The 15,079-nt window shown below is 48.4% G+C and overlaps 1 protein-coding gene across 8 annotated transcripts in view; it reads left to right on the top strand.

Annotated features, from left to right (window-relative positions):
• Nucleotides 1-15,079, top strand: part of SAMD4A (sterile alpha motif domain containing 4A) — a 206,452-nt gene that overhangs the window by 171,397 nt on the left and 19,976 nt on the right. For all 8 annotated transcript variants that reach the window (XM_027569717.2, XM_027569716.2, XM_027569720.2 and 5 more), the window contains 3 exons: nt 3,453-3,786; nt 6,049-6,134; nt 11,324-11,442. In XM_027569717.2, coding sequence (XP_027425518.1) covers nt 3,453-3,786; nt 6,049-6,134; nt 11,324-11,442 — 539 coding nt within the window. The remainder of the gene's footprint in view (nt 1-3,452; nt 3,787-6,048; nt 6,135-11,323; nt 11,443-15,079) is intronic.

Raw genomic sequence — 15,079 nt, 5'->3', positions numbered from 1 at the left:
CCTGCTCTGCCGTGAGCTCCTTGGCTTGGCCCATTAGTGACCGGACAGCTTCGTTTTTGCCTCTTTGTGTTTATAACGTAGGATTATATTTATGGTCTGAAGGATCAATAGAGACTTGGGTTCATTCCCTATTTTTGTCAACCTGGAGAATTAATTCCCACAACCAGTTGAGGACACTGGAGTGAGTCCCATTCGGGCCATTTTCTAGCTTCCTTCTCAACCTGGGCACTCAATGTTGAGTTCTCGAATTGATTTTAAAGAGTCGGATATGTAACACCATGGAGCCTGGCCTAAAGCACATTGTTAACTTGTTGGTAGCCAAGCGTTTTCTTTGAGACACTGGCTTGAAGGCTAGCGGGGAAACAAAACTCTTCATGATTCCTGATAAGATAGTTTACAGAAAGTGTCTGTCATTATTCGTTAGGTTTATGGTTTCCTTTTTGGGGTGGTTGTCTCCAGTGGAATAAAATAAGATTTGAACTTGGGGCAAGTGTATGTTTCCTGTTTCAAGGAGTTCAGCTCTTAGCATAACCAGAATCTCCTTCCTCCCTCACTGAGTAACTACAGAAGCCTTTTGGCATGTGATAGGAGCGGACAAGGGTTGCTTGGTGGCAGTTGAAAAACTGTCACGAGCATGCATTTGCTCACCTCAGTGGTCGCTGTCACATGGGATAGCGTGGCAGGGAGGCATGTGATCTCCCAAGTAGGCCGGTCAGCTCTGCCTACTCAGCCTCACTCTGAGGAAGCTTCATCCCTTCTCTCTCCTTTCCTTTTCCCAGCCTCAGTCAGGGGCGGGACAAGATCAGAACCACCCCCCCCCCCCCACTTACCAGGTGCCGGTGAGGCTGTTGGCCGGAAGTGGAGGACTTCGAGGCAGGGGTCCCCCAGGTGGCACATAGTTGAGTCAGGAAAGACAACAGGTGCTCTCCTGGCATGGGCCAGCTAGCTTACCTCCATACACCCAGCCCGGGTAGATCACCATGTCCAAAGTCAAGGAACCATTTACATGCCACCCTCTAGACTCTGGAAAAGGCCGGTCCAGTCCAGGCAGCAGAAAAACTGGCAATGATCAGGAGCACCCCCGACTCCCACACCAGGCTTGCCAGCACAGGCAGCGACCTAGTCTTACCTCTGCCATATCCACCAGGTGTAGAAGGAAGGCGGTAGACTCTAAAACCCTTCTCTTTAAAAGAAAAATAGACTCTCTCCTCTAAAATAGGCTGGAAAGTAGCCCTGAGCAGGATTGAGACAATTCTGATGGCTACTTAGCATTTCACTGTCCTCCATAACCCCGGGTGCCCACTCAGCTAAGCTTCTGCATCCAACCTCCTGCGCAAAGCATGTTCCCACCAACGACGGGGCCGGGCTCTTGGTGGTCTGCGGCCCAGAATTGAAATGTTGCCTGTCCAAGGCTGCCATCCTCAGGTTTCCTTTTTCTAATTGATGGATTGGAAAGTCTGGGTGTAGATGTGATCGTGTTCCGTGGGCTTGTGTTCCTTGACACCATCAAGCAGTTTTTCTTGGTAAGAGAGGATCCCAGGAATGGATTGGGCCTCATGCTTCAAGCTTTTATAATGATGTCCTTGCTATTCTGGGCTCTCGGAAGATTAAGTACTTCATTAGTAATCAGGGCCCCGATTGTCAGTGTCCTTTGTGGGTCCCAGGGAGAGGTTTGCTACAGAAGCACGGGACAGCACCAGGGAGAGGGCTGGGCCGTTCACCATGCCCAAAAGACTCCCAGGCCCTGATCCCTGGCCCCAAGCCTCGGAGCATGTTCTGTGCCTCCGTGAGCATCTGGTGCATAGATAAATGTCAATCAGAATCCACTTTCACTCTTCTTCTAATACATAATGGCCAATATGTCAAACTGTAGGTGCAGAAGGACCCAATTTTATTATACAACATATAAAGCCGTTCTTATATTATAGACTTCAGTTGATCCTTGAACAACATGGGGTAGAGGGGCACCCCACCCCCGTGTGGTCAAAAATCCATGTATAACTTTGACTTGCCCAAAACTTAACTACTAATAGCCTACTGTTGACCGGAAGCTTTACTGATAACATGAAGAGTGGATTAACACATATTGTGTGTTATATGTGTTATAGTCTGTATTCTTATAATAAAGTAAGCTAGAGAATAGAAAATGTTAGGAAAATCGTGAGAGAAAATAAATTTATAATACTGTACTGTATTTATAGAAAAAAATCCGCAGGTAAGTGGACACACACAGTTCAAACCCATGTTGGTCAAGGGTCAGCTGTATCGTATACACATAGATTATACATATTTCTCTCTAGAATGATTCTTTGAAAACATGTCAGTCCCCTGCTCAAAACCTTCCCTGATGTTCCATCTCTTTAGAAGAACTTCCAGCATCCATGCCTCCACACTCAGGCCCCAGGAGCAACCTGGACCTGATTTCCCACCCTCTCCCCTCACCACCCTGCTCCACGTCAGGCCTCCTTGTTCTTCCTCACACACTCCAGACGTGCCCCCACCTCACAGCCTTTGCCCTTACTGTGCCCTTTGCATTGAGCACACTTGCCCAGAATCCTCATGCCCGCATCCATTTGGGTTCCCTTTCCAACGTCCACCCCTCAGAGAGCCTTCCCTCACAGCCACCTGGCCTGCACCTCAGTCCCTAGCACACGATATGCTCAGCTCAGGGTCAACTCCCCTGGGAACCATAAAGGCTATTCCCGCGGTTCCCCCTTGCCTAGCACGGTGCCTGGCTCCTCAGGAACCTGGCCACATACCTAGTAACTTAACAAAGATGCACAGGACACCATAACTGACACCGACCTGCAGCTTTACAAATATTAACATCCTTAACAACCACCCAGTGAGGCAGATATGGCTGTTATCCGTGTGTTCTACACAGAGAAACTGAGGCACAGAGAGGTTAAGTCGTTTACCCGAGGTCAGACAGCCGTGTCCGAATTTGAACCCCAGCATCTGCCCTAGAGTCTGTATTCTTCACCACTGCCCCGTGATGCCTGTGTGGGGGGCTGAGTGAAGGTGTGAATGAGCAGCAGGTTCCTTCATGCACAACTCAAACACAGGACAGGAAGTTACCACGTGACCCAGCTTTATTATACAGCTTCTAAAGTGTGTGCCTGTCAACTGTATAATGCTTTTTGTAGAAATTCACTGAAGAAGCCAGGGAAGGAAATGTACAAAATCATTCTAGTGATCACCTCTAGATGATGGGATTTGCAGGTGATGTATAATTTCCCCACTATGCCTATCTGTATTTTCCAAGTTTTCTGCCCGGGCTAATAATAGAATGATAAAATTAAAGTGATTGCCTTTCCAAAGAATGTTGTGATGAAGGGGCCAGCAGCTGTGCGTCCAATCTGGGAACGGCTTGGGGCAGGGGAAGCGAGGCATCACGGCGGGCCGCCCCCGTTGCTGCTGCTAACAGAGGTCTTCTCCCTCTGACCATCCAGGACATCATCGAGGGGGGCAACCTGCGCATCCCACTCCAGGAACTGCACCAGATGATCCTGACTCCCATCAAGGCCTACAGCTCCCCGAGCACCACCCCCGAGGCTCGCCACCGGGAGCCCCAGGCTCCACACCCGCCCTCACTGATGGGCCCTGAGGGCCAGAGCCCCGACTGCAAAGACAGTGCCTCGGCCACCGGGGCCACCGTCACCACCTCGGCTGGGGCCAGCGGCGGGTTGCAGCCACATCAGCTGAGTAGCTGTGATGGGGAGCTGGCCGTCGCCCCCCTGCCGGAGGGGGATCTCCCCGGCCAGTTCACACGTGTCATGGGGAAAGGTAGAGCTGATTCTCACACCTCCCCCCTTTTCTTCGCTCATCACCACTAACCAGAGCTCCGGGTTCCTGAGGAGCTTCCCCGGAGTGCTGGATAAACCTGTCGGGGTAGATGCCATTAGCCCATTTACAGATGTGGAGAGTGAGGCTCAGAGGTCGCCTGAACTCCGATCCCTCTAATCCGCAAAGGCCTCTTCCTTAACCCTGTCCCTTTTCTCTCCCACTCCCTCAGACCAGGGCTTGCTGGGCCCTCCTAGTAGAGTGAGGGCTCGGTGGGCTTTGGGCCTGTGGGCGGAAGTCGGCCCTTACTGCAGACAGCGCCTGGAAGGCACCATGGCCAGGCCGAGTGCCTGTCTGGAGGGCAGGATAGAATTCTCATGTGGTCCTTTAGGTGAGAGCACTCTTTCCACCTGGACTGCCCTGTGTCTTCCCCATGAGTGGCACAGCGATTACGTGATTATCCTTAAAAAGTCCAATGCTAGAGTAATTTGTGCTTGAACGGGGTGTTTCACAAGAAAGTGTGATTGTGTTAAAAAATGCAGTGAATGCCCATACTTTTCCTTTGGGAAGGAGAAACATTTTTTTCTTTATCGTCCAATCATTTTAAAGAACCAAGTTTTTACCAAAAGAAATGAACACCTGAGTCTTACAGGTGCAGTGAGAAACGCCCTGTGTGTACACGTCCTAAAAGAGATTTCCATCCATAGAAATCTGGCTCAGAGGAGATGACTTGTAACATCCCTTTGAGCAGATATGCCAGTAGCTTGATGGCCAGGGTGGGTCCTTGGTCTCCCCGACTCACCTCCGAGCCCTCTGCACCCCCTGACCTCCCACCCCTGAGTGGACTCTTAGCCACGTGGGGTTAGAACAGATGATCCTGTGGTGGTGGATGCCTGAGTGTGACCCATGATGGGCTCAGTCCTCAGGAGATCCAAACTCCTCTGGCATGCCTTCTTTTTAAACTTTGGCTCCTTTCAAACAAATTATAAAATCAGTTCATGCTCAACATAAAAAATCAAAATTAACCAAATGATGGAAGTGAAAAATAACCTGTCCGCCAAGCACCACCATCTTCCTCCCCACAGGTGACCTCTCTAAACAGGTTTGGACTGTCCCTTCAGAAACTTCCTGATAGTCATAAACAAGTACATGAGTATCCTTTTTACACACAAACAGGTGTTGTTTACATGTTTTTCTGCAGCTTGTTTTTTCTACATTGTATACTTTTAATATTTCTATCAATACAATATCACTACCCAATTTCTTTTTTCAAGGTTGCATGCTGTTCCACTGTATGCTTAAAGCATAATTTGACAGGGCCCCAGTGAATGGACATGGAGGTGGTTTTCGAGCTTTTGTCAATACGAACAATGCTATACTGGGAGTCTCTGTGCAAAGATAGAGTGTAAATGGAATTCTGCAACAGACTGGTTAATGCAGGATTAGGGGGAGAAAGGAATCGTGATGCCCAGGTTTCAAGCATGGTCTACTTGAGTGCAAGACATTTTCTCTTCTAATTGACATCTTCCGTCCAACCACCTCCACCATGGCCTTCTAAACACCCCCATCAAGATCAGAGCAGCAGAGCCTCCAGGATGAGATAAGAATGGGCCATGCTAGCATGGCCGTGGGAAGGCCCGTGAGTGTGTGTGCTCTACCCGCAGACCGACCCTGCTTTGTCTTTATTACTTCAGCTAATTGAGTGTGTGGGCGGACCTACGTGTGTATAAGTGTGTTATCACTTTGAGAAAATAACTCTCCAGTGACTGAGTAGCAGGCTTCCTGCTCGTGTGCGTGCCCACACACCTCATGTCCTAAAAGATGTGCCAGAGCCTCATGCCTCCAAATGAGGTGCACGGTTCATTCATTAAATTATGGAGACTGCTCTCCCATAACGTCGATGGTATTTGATGCCTTTGAACTCCCTTCTCAAAAGGAGCCCCTTTCGGAGATAGGGCTCAGGACATGGTTGCCTTCTTCTTCTCCCAGAGTGTCTGTCTCGGGCTGGATTGCAGAAGTCTTAATATAGAATGGTATGCCTGGAATTAACTGAAGGGGCTTCTCGAGGCGAGGGCTCCTGTGGTGACCAAGCCTTTGACTTCAGTGGAATGAGGAGCCTCCTGGCCTTTTTTGTGAACCTTACGTAAAGGCACAGGCACACATATCTCAAAATATTGGTCCTGAAAGGAAATCAGGGGCAGGTCTCAGAGGTTAGAATGGGTATACATGTTTCTAATTCACCTTTTTTTTTTTTTTAATTCACAGTGTGCACACAGCTCTTGGTCTCCAGACCTGATGAGGAAAATATCAGTTCATATTTACAGCTCATAGACAAGTGTCTAATTCATGAGGTGAGTAGTAATGGGTTTCACAAAACTGTTTTTCTCATTGCTTAGAAATGGTTCTCAGAGTTTATGTGATGTGATCATTTGGGTCTCCAACAACTTGTTTTTGAAGAGTAGACAGGCATTAATAATAGCTCGGGCAGAACTTATCTATGATGGCGTCAAACCTAAGCACAGCTTGTAATACTTTGGTGTCTAGAGATTCATCTAGACTGAGCTCTGATGTGAGGGTGAATGCCTGAGAGAAACTTCTGGCTCTAGAAGAATCCGAGTGACCAAGCCTGAGCTGGTGAATGTCCAGTCCTGCCACCTTGCCTTGGCAGGTTTTCGAGTCTTTATAAAATTTTCTGTTGAAACATTCTGCCTTTTGGCTCAGGGAAACTTGAGGGAGGGTCGGAGAATGTACAAAAGAAATAATGTGTTTGTGTTTATGTTCCGTGTGGTTCAATTTGTGATTTTTATAGGAATTCTGTTGAACCACATGTCCTTTTGAAGAAGGACCGAGGCAGGCTGGAGCTGTGCCCCATTAGACCCCGTGTGAGCACGGTCTCCCTGACGGAGCGGGGGCAGGTCCCGGGTGCTGCCGGCTGGGGCAGCCACCTGCCCTGAGGTGCGTGGGAGGACAGGAGGTTGTGCCTCAGACCCAAGACCCCAGTGGCTTCTTGGGAGCACCCCCTCCAAAGAGTCACAGTGTAGGCTTTAAAGAAGCTTAACAATGCAGAGGTCATTTTGTGGGATTTTAAAGTTAGAATAAGATGGTAAAGGCCCCCCAAGTCTGCTCACCTTTGTTGGGTTGGCCTCCAGAGCCCCAGAAGGGCAGTGGGCCCCAGCGAAGGGAGGCAGCCAGCGCAGAGGTCCGGCCCCCTCACCTACCACCCTACTTATGCTGTTCCCACCCTCCAGTTGCCACACAGGCACATCTGTCCAAGGCCGGTTCACTAGGCCCTCCACCCTTCCACGGTCTGCCTACCCACGGCTCGTGAGCACGGTCTCCTTCTGGGTTTCCTTCCCAGTCACTGCCCCACAATCCCCCAAACTCTCCTTTCTGCTGTTTCCTCTCAGCAGTGCAAATTCTTGTGTGTCCCTCTCCCCAGCCCCCAACTCACCCTTCGCTATTTTCAATCCTGACACCACACGTGTTTCAGCCAGCGAAAAGCACCAGGAAGAAGAGAAGGCAAGGACACATTAAAGAATTTTAGAACTCGTTCATTCCACAGATCTTTATTAAGCGTCTAGGGCCTGTCCCTGACTAGGTAGCTTATGGTGTGAGGGCAGCGGGGAAGGCTAAAGGAAACCAGCCGATCACACACGTGAGGATAAGGCTGTGCTGGCATCCCAGGGAGCCCAGATGAGGAGCGAGGCCACCAAAGCCAGAGCCAGAAATGGCTTTTCCTCAGAGGAACTGCTTCCCAAGCTGGGCCCGAAAGGCAAGCTGGAGTCTTGGTGGTAAAGACTCACTGCATGAGGAGGTGGGCGTGCTCCAGGCAGAGAGAACAGTGTTTGGAGGGCTCTGTGTCTTACTGGGGAGGAGGACATTTGGAGTGGGTTTTGGAGGGACTGATTAGGAGAGCACTTAAACTTCTGTGAGGCAAGCTAGAACCTTGCATGCTCTCCCATGCCCACGCTCACACTGAGCCTTTAAGACACTGGAGAACAAGTTGGAAGTTACTTTCCATCTTGCCTCAAGTCTGCTGAGCCCACAAGACAAAATAATGAGCCCTGCAGCTGCCTCCGCTGGACAGTGCACACGCTTCCTAATTGGCCTCCGCCAGCCCCGGAGCTGTGGCCTGATGCTTCTCACCTCCCTGCCGTCATGCATGCCCTCCTTGGGCAGCCTGGCTCTCCTTTCCATTTCCTTAGAATATTTAGAAAAATGCCTGGTTTTTTTCTTGCTGCCTCCCCAAATGATTAAGTGCAAAGATGGCACCATATAGACTCATTCGCTGGCAAGAGGCCCCGATTGCGGTAGAGGGGCCTCTGGCTGATGGAAGTCCTGGGCAGAAAAGGGCTCATGCCATGTCTGCTTGCCTAAATGCATGTCAGGAAGAAGGGGCTTGTGCTCTGCCTTGGAAGGGAAAATGTTGTGCAAGACCTTTTATTATTATTTTAGTTCAAGAAAGAGGAAATGTGTCTGAATAATTTTCCACAGGCTCGGGTTATTCTATGTGGGCAGCACATACCCTCTCTGTGAGGCTCCATTTAGGCACAGCAGTCTCTATCCTGGCTGAATTTCACCTGAGCTCCATGAAACAGGACTCCCTTTCACAACCCAAATATGCCATTCCTTAGCTGACTGGATGGCAGGGGGTTGACCAAACCTAGACACCTTCCTCCCTCCCCAGGGACAAAGGGACCAACTCCCTAGAGTAACAGAAGGGAGGACAGGAAAGTTCTGAATTTCATCTCCTGGATTATAATCCCTGGCATGTTGCCTCCTCGCCATCTCAAGGAGGTTCTGTGGAGATGAGCTTTTGCCCCTTTAGGAGCCCTTTAATCCAGCCATGAAAGCTGTAGGGCGCATCCTAGCCATTTTCCTCCAGATAGACTCATTGGATTGGCTCTGACAGGGACAGAGGACTCAGAATAGGCTGCCTGGCTATGCCAGTCTGTAGTATGGAAGCTTCCTTCCCCTCCAGTCCCTGAGGAAGCTGCTACCAGCCCAACCCAGAGCTGCCAGTGGAATGGCTGATGTGGGGGTCAGCCATCCCAGCTGGTAGCAGAGCTCCCACAATGGAGGGCTACTTTGCAGATACACACAGAGACCAGCTTTTGGAAATCCCTCATTGCCAGCCATGACCTAGCTCCTCTCCAGGCCTCCCAGCTGCAGCCTCCAGGACTGAGAAGTGGCCACCACACTCACTCAGCATGGCTAAGGGGCTTAATCCTATCCGCAGCCTGGGACGAAATGAGCCTGCTGCCCCAGTGTTGAGTGAATGAGCTCACCTCTCTGGTGGAGTATAAACACTTCCATCTTCTTGGATGTTCTTGGCCACCATGGGAGATGTCATGTATGAACTGGTGTCCTTTGGAAGCACTTTGAATGCATGTCTATAAAGTGAGCCATTTCCTCTTTTGTCACTTGAAAACTCAGGCCAGCTGTCCTTCAGGCTGGCTCCAGACCAGCTTGGTACTGTAGTTTTGAGTCATTTGTTGGGGCTAAAGGTGATTGTTGGAATGCCAAATGTGACAAACACTCATACCACCACCAAAGGGCTGGTCTGTGCGACCACAAAAACCTGGGTTGAGAATCTATGTCGCAGTTATTGAACCGTTACGAAGAGCCAGGCATGTCCTAAGTATTCTTGTGCATTTCACGTGTTATCTCATTTAAACCTTACGACATCCTGGAGGGAGATAATATTCTCCCTTTAGAAGGTTTTTAGAAGGAACTGAGTGTCAGGTAAAGGAACTTGCATAAGGATATGTAGGGATTCAAGCCCCGCCCATATCCATCCAGAGCCTCCGACCAACTGGGCTAGACTCTCCTCCCCAAGTCATCTAAATCAGTGCCCCTGCATCCTGTTTCTCACTCAAACTTTGGCAGAAGAAGCCAGTCAAAAGCTGACTCTATCTGTCCCTCTCTTTATTCATCCAGCAGAAATGCTTGCTTTTCAGGCTTTCAGAGACATTTGTGTATAACTGGACACTCACCAAGCACTGCGAACAAATGAGAAGGGACCACAAAGTAGAACCATGTCCTCACCTTGTAACCATGAGACCATCCCACCATGTACCTTGTGCAGTGTCTGCACCTCTTTAAGGAGGCACAGAGTCCCTTGGTTGGGTAGTCCTCCTTGATGAATATCTTTAAAGGCGTCTGGCTAAGGTCATCTAGGAGGAAGGGGTTTGCAAGTCAGTAATTTTTTCACAATATAACTAACATCTTTTTGCTTTTGTTCACATAGCTCTCCTGTGTTTAGGTCCTTAAAGATTAAATGTCATCCGGAGAAAATTAAACTGTCATGTTTTCTCTGTTTAAGGAATCCATTTCCTTTATGGGAAGGAGCCATATAGTCTGTTACTCTAAGTAATAGTTTACTGCTACTTAAAGGATTTCAGGTCTTATTGACAAAACTATATGAGTATGTCATCTCCATCACTGTTACTGCTGATCAGTCAAATCTGCGGGCCCTCCCACAGCTTGTGGACCTTGGTTTTAGGCACCTGACAGGGCATTCCTATATTGCGTGGAGGGTCCTCAAACCATCTAGAATGCCACACGTCCATGTTCCATTTGCAACGGAATTACAGGGCGCTTGCTGCAAACATCCTCTAGACTCCTGTCCAGATGTATTAAATCAGGCTCTAGGTGTGTGGGAAGGGACCTGGGAATCTGCATTTAATAGTCTCCTTGAGGGATTCTATATCATAGTTTTGAGCATCTCTGCCTTGGGGACTCATAACCCCTGTAAAGTCCTTCCCCGGGCTGCCATGTACACAAAAGAACACATGATATAGATTACAGTGTGTTACGAAGCGGGCAAAACACCCCTCAGTGCCAATTTTACTAAAAAAGATTTGAAAAGGTATCAGATCTACTTGTTTTCCTAAATCTTAGGCAAAGTTTAGGTCAGGATTGGTGCACTGGGGTTTTTGTAGGGAACGGAGCCCCTTAACTGGAGATTTCTCAGCAAAGCCCCATGCCCTACAAAAAAGTCCAGTGCACCAATCCTGACCTATAGTGTAGGGTAGGGTAGGGTAGGGGAGCGTAGTGTAGCAGAGACTATACTCCATGTTTTGAAAGCCTGCAGACCACGCCAGGGTGACCACACACCATCATGCAGATTGATTTTTGGAGTGGTTTAGCATTTCCATTGATTATGAAAATGCAAGGGGGCCTGCAAAAGCCAGAATAGTCAACAATCCATTTTTGCAATTCATTCCTGGTTAATCTAGAGAGTCCAGAGTCAGGAAGAAGGGGAAGGTGACTATACGGGTCTGCCAGAAATGCAACCAAAAACAAGCATTGTCAAAAGCATAATGCACGTACTTTCTGAGGCACCTCCAATGTCAAATAACTTGAATTGTTGGTACAGGTGGCTCCCAAGTGAAACTGACTGCTGTTTGGACCAGGTGGGAAGCAGGTGAAGAAAAGGCAGCTGCAGAGACTCTGATGTCCCCCCCTATTAACTGCGTGTTCCTCCCTCTAATGCCAGGCTGCGCCACCCATTAAAAAGTCCTGTTTGTTTTTGCAGGCATTTACAGAGACTCAGAAAAAAAGATTGTTGTCATGGAAACAGCAGGTGCAGAAGCTCTTTCGGTCTTTCCCTCGGAAAACCCTTCTAGACATATCAGGATATCGACAGCAAAGAAAGTATGTTGGGATTTCATTCTTCTTAATGCACGGTGGTTCCCTGATGCACCGCGGCCTGCCTGGGTTCCTGGGCAGGACCGTGGCGGGGCACCAGTCCTTGTCCACAAGGATGCCCTGTGGGGAGTTCCAGATCACACTCCTTAAACAGATGGAGTCAGGAAAACGCTATAGAGAGAAAACGTTCCCAGAAAAAGAACTGCACATGATCTTTTGTAACACATTTTACATGATCAAAATGAAGGCATTAGTCCAGATGGGCACTGAGGGGAGATGGGTATGATTGAAGGAATGCCCGCAAAACACTTTGTGGTTTGTCCACAAAAGGGGGCCCTGAAGGGACAAAAATGGGTTGTTCTAGCAGCACCTTATGAGGTAGTGTCATTTCTTTCTCCCTTCTCGCTGCAGACTAGCTAATTATAGTTGGTGGCAGGGTGAAGAGCCCAGTGCTGGTCTATTTTGGTCTGAGCTGCAATCTCAGAGTGGAGCAGCACCATTCTTGAGTTTTCATAGTACTTCAGCTTCTCGGATGCAGTTAAAAATAAGCCTCGTTGTACTTTAGAACCCATTACCTTAATCTGGTTTTAAATGGAGGAATCCAATTGCATATTAAAGGTGAATTACAGCGACAATCCGGGGGAGGAATTTAGGGGGGTGTGGGGTGAAGCCTTCAGCAGTGACAGGCAGTTGGGGGGTGACAAAAGAATGATGGTACAAACATCATGAAAAATCAACTTTCCGTTTTACATTTTTAAACATGAGCAGATAAATAACTTTTTCACCTGCACCTGGAAAGTTCTGAATTCATTTCTCAATGCACATATAGAAGTTCTGTGTTGTTAGCAATTTTGGCATTTATTTGCAGGAGTGTGCCTTAAAACACCACTGTTTTATATCATTTGAGGGAGATAAGGATAGTTGGGATTTATGAAAAGTTTTCGTTAAAGATTAATGGAAAAGTTGAAGTGTTATCACCTTCCAGCATATATAACACTGTTATTTATTAAACAAACATTTAGCACTTCCTGTGTGCCAAGTGGTATCCAAGCATTTTAGGAATATTAATACATTTAATCCTTGCAACAACCATATGAGGTAGAGCTGCTATTATTAACTCCAATTTACAGAGGAGTTGGTAGGCAGTGGGTATCCAGGACTTGGACCAGGCGGGCCAGCACCAGCTGCAGAGTCAGTGATCTTAACCCACTACACATGCCAGGCAGCTCTCACGGTCTCCAACTGATGTGCAGAAAACACAAGCAGGCAGAGCAGCACTCTGTATGGCAGCTCCCTGGCTCCACGCTCTCTGGGGTTGCCCTCCCTGGGGAGACGGGCTGGACCATCTGTGCACCCTGAGGACTCCCGGGGGCCCAGGTGAAAGGCAAGGCAGGCTCGCAGGCCCCCTGCCCTAGGGACTGCCCTCTCCCCAGGCTCACTCTCTCTTCTTGTAAGGGCAGCCATACATCTCCCAAGTGAGAGGACGAGGTTCCAGACCCCTCTTGCAACACCAGGCCCTCAGGAAACACGTTCGAAGAGGAAGAAGGAATTTAGAGGATAAAGAGAAGACAGAACTTTTAAGCTCTTTGCTTCTCCCAAAAGTGTCATCCCCCGCCTCTGTCGGCTCTGCTTTGTCCTTGGTCCATATCGGAGTTCCCATTAAACTTGAGCTCTCTAGAGTGTTATTAACTAAAGTGTGTATTGGGCTATCCAAGGCTTGCCGTATGGGAATCTTGATGGACCTGTTCTTATTGATTAGATATGAATTCAATCTTCAGTTGTGGATGTTCAATTGGAAGTTGCTAAAGCTCTAGAAAAATCATTTGTTCTCATACATATTACCTCTGGGACCTTTTTATGCTGTTAATTTGCCTTGAAGACTTGTTTCTCCCATAATGCAAAGGTAACTGCAGCCCAGCCCCTGCTTGAATTATCACAAATACCAAATTAATTGGTTCTTATTAATCAGCCTCTTCATGCACTTCAAGGTAATGAAATCAGTTGGCTAGATTTAGGAAATCAGAGAAAGACACAGATGGGCAGAGCAAAAGAATGAGAAATGAAAACTTACTAGTGTCACTTTGTTCTCTCCCCAGAAAGAATGATTATGTCATTAAGCCTAGTGGTCTTAAGTAACCCTCAACAACTCTGGCTTTGTAATAACCAACCAAGGATGTCACAGTAGGGTCCCACAGTCATTAGAAAGATGGCCTAGCCAAATTCTACCCCCTATCTATCCTGACCCCAAAATGTTCTGAGCTCTACCTGCCACACACAGCCCAGTTCATGCGTCCTAACTGTAGGAGTCCCTAGATCTGTTTCTTCCGTGACTAAGTGTCCCATAGCAGAATCCTCTGCCCACATGATATTGCTCAAGAATATAATCTTGCCTTCCTGGAAGCACAAATCATTTTAGCACCATTCATTGACTACTGTATTTTGCATTTGAAATAACTTTTAAAAAAATCCAACCAAAAAGGAAAATGAGCAAAAAGGCGATCTGCACTAAATAAGGAAAAGCCTTAGAATACTGAATCATCTGCCAGGTGGCCAATATTCCAACTTCAAAAACCAAAGGACAAGTTTTCATAGCTTAAAAAAAACAACCACCACTTGATCCTTGTTTCTACCTGTCACGGATCTCAGACTGTCCCTCCTCCCAAAGAGGTCTCCTAGATCGTGTGAAATTACTTTTACCCCCTCCTGGCCCAAATTTCTTCTTTCAAACCAAAAAATTTTAATGTTCATAAAAAGAAGAAGGTGGGGGAGAAAGGATGAGCTACAGACCTAGAGCCCATGAGTGTCCTTCTCACCACATGTAGATGAGTCCCTGACGCGAACCAGGAACCAGGTTTTTGGCCACAAAAACCTAGAAGTGGAAAGACACAGGCCCAGAAATCAGTTGCAGCCACCTCACCTGTGGAATTCTCTTCCCCACCCCCTTCCCCCCTAGGAAATGTAGGCCTTCTGGGGAGAAGAGAAACATCTTCTGAGATCACCTGTCTAATGGCTTAGACCCCCGCCACACACACACACAATTCTCTTTCTCAGGAAATGACTATTTTGCAGCACACCCTCCCTCCCCCAACCCCCATCATCTTCAGCCGGTTAAACTACGTCAGCCTGGTCTGCTGGAGTCCCCTCACTGGCTTGGTACGGACCTCCCCTGTGTGGCTGGGAAAGCAAGTCTGTTCCATCTTGTGGCCGTTGGAGGTAAAGCATTTCGAGTTAAACATCAGTGAATGACTAAAGCTGACTCTTCTTGGAAGGAATGTGCTGGTTCCTGAAACCCTACTGGCTGCTGTGTACCGTCCCAGAACCTGAAGCATGTTGGAGAAGGATGAGTTCTTGAGCGCTGAGGTCACTGGAGAAGTGGGAGCACAGTGTCCCTATGCGATGCCAAGGGTCCCTGGAGGCCTCCCTGGGGCCATGTGGGGAAGCACGCAACCTCCCCGTCTCTCTGCAGCAGGGACGGCCTGTGGAGTGGGGAGCTGTCGGTGTCCTAGGTCCAGAGCACTTGCCAACATCATCATCTCCGTTCTCTTTCCCTACTCTCAAGCTGGAGTCAGAGCCCCAGACACAGGGTCAGCGCTTCCACAGGGAGGAGCATCCTGGTGGCAGAGGCCCGTTCGTTCGTTGGTTG

This window comes from Zalophus californianus, chromosome 6 (assembly GCF_009762305.2).
Source record: "Zalophus californianus isolate mZalCal1 chromosome 6, mZalCal1.pri.v2, whole genome shotgun sequence".
Taxonomy (NCBI): domain Eukaryota; kingdom Metazoa; phylum Chordata; class Mammalia; order Carnivora; family Otariidae; genus Zalophus; species Zalophus californianus.
The sequence above is the reverse complement of the archived record's forward strand: the minus strand, read 5'-3'. Positions and strand labels throughout refer to the sequence as shown.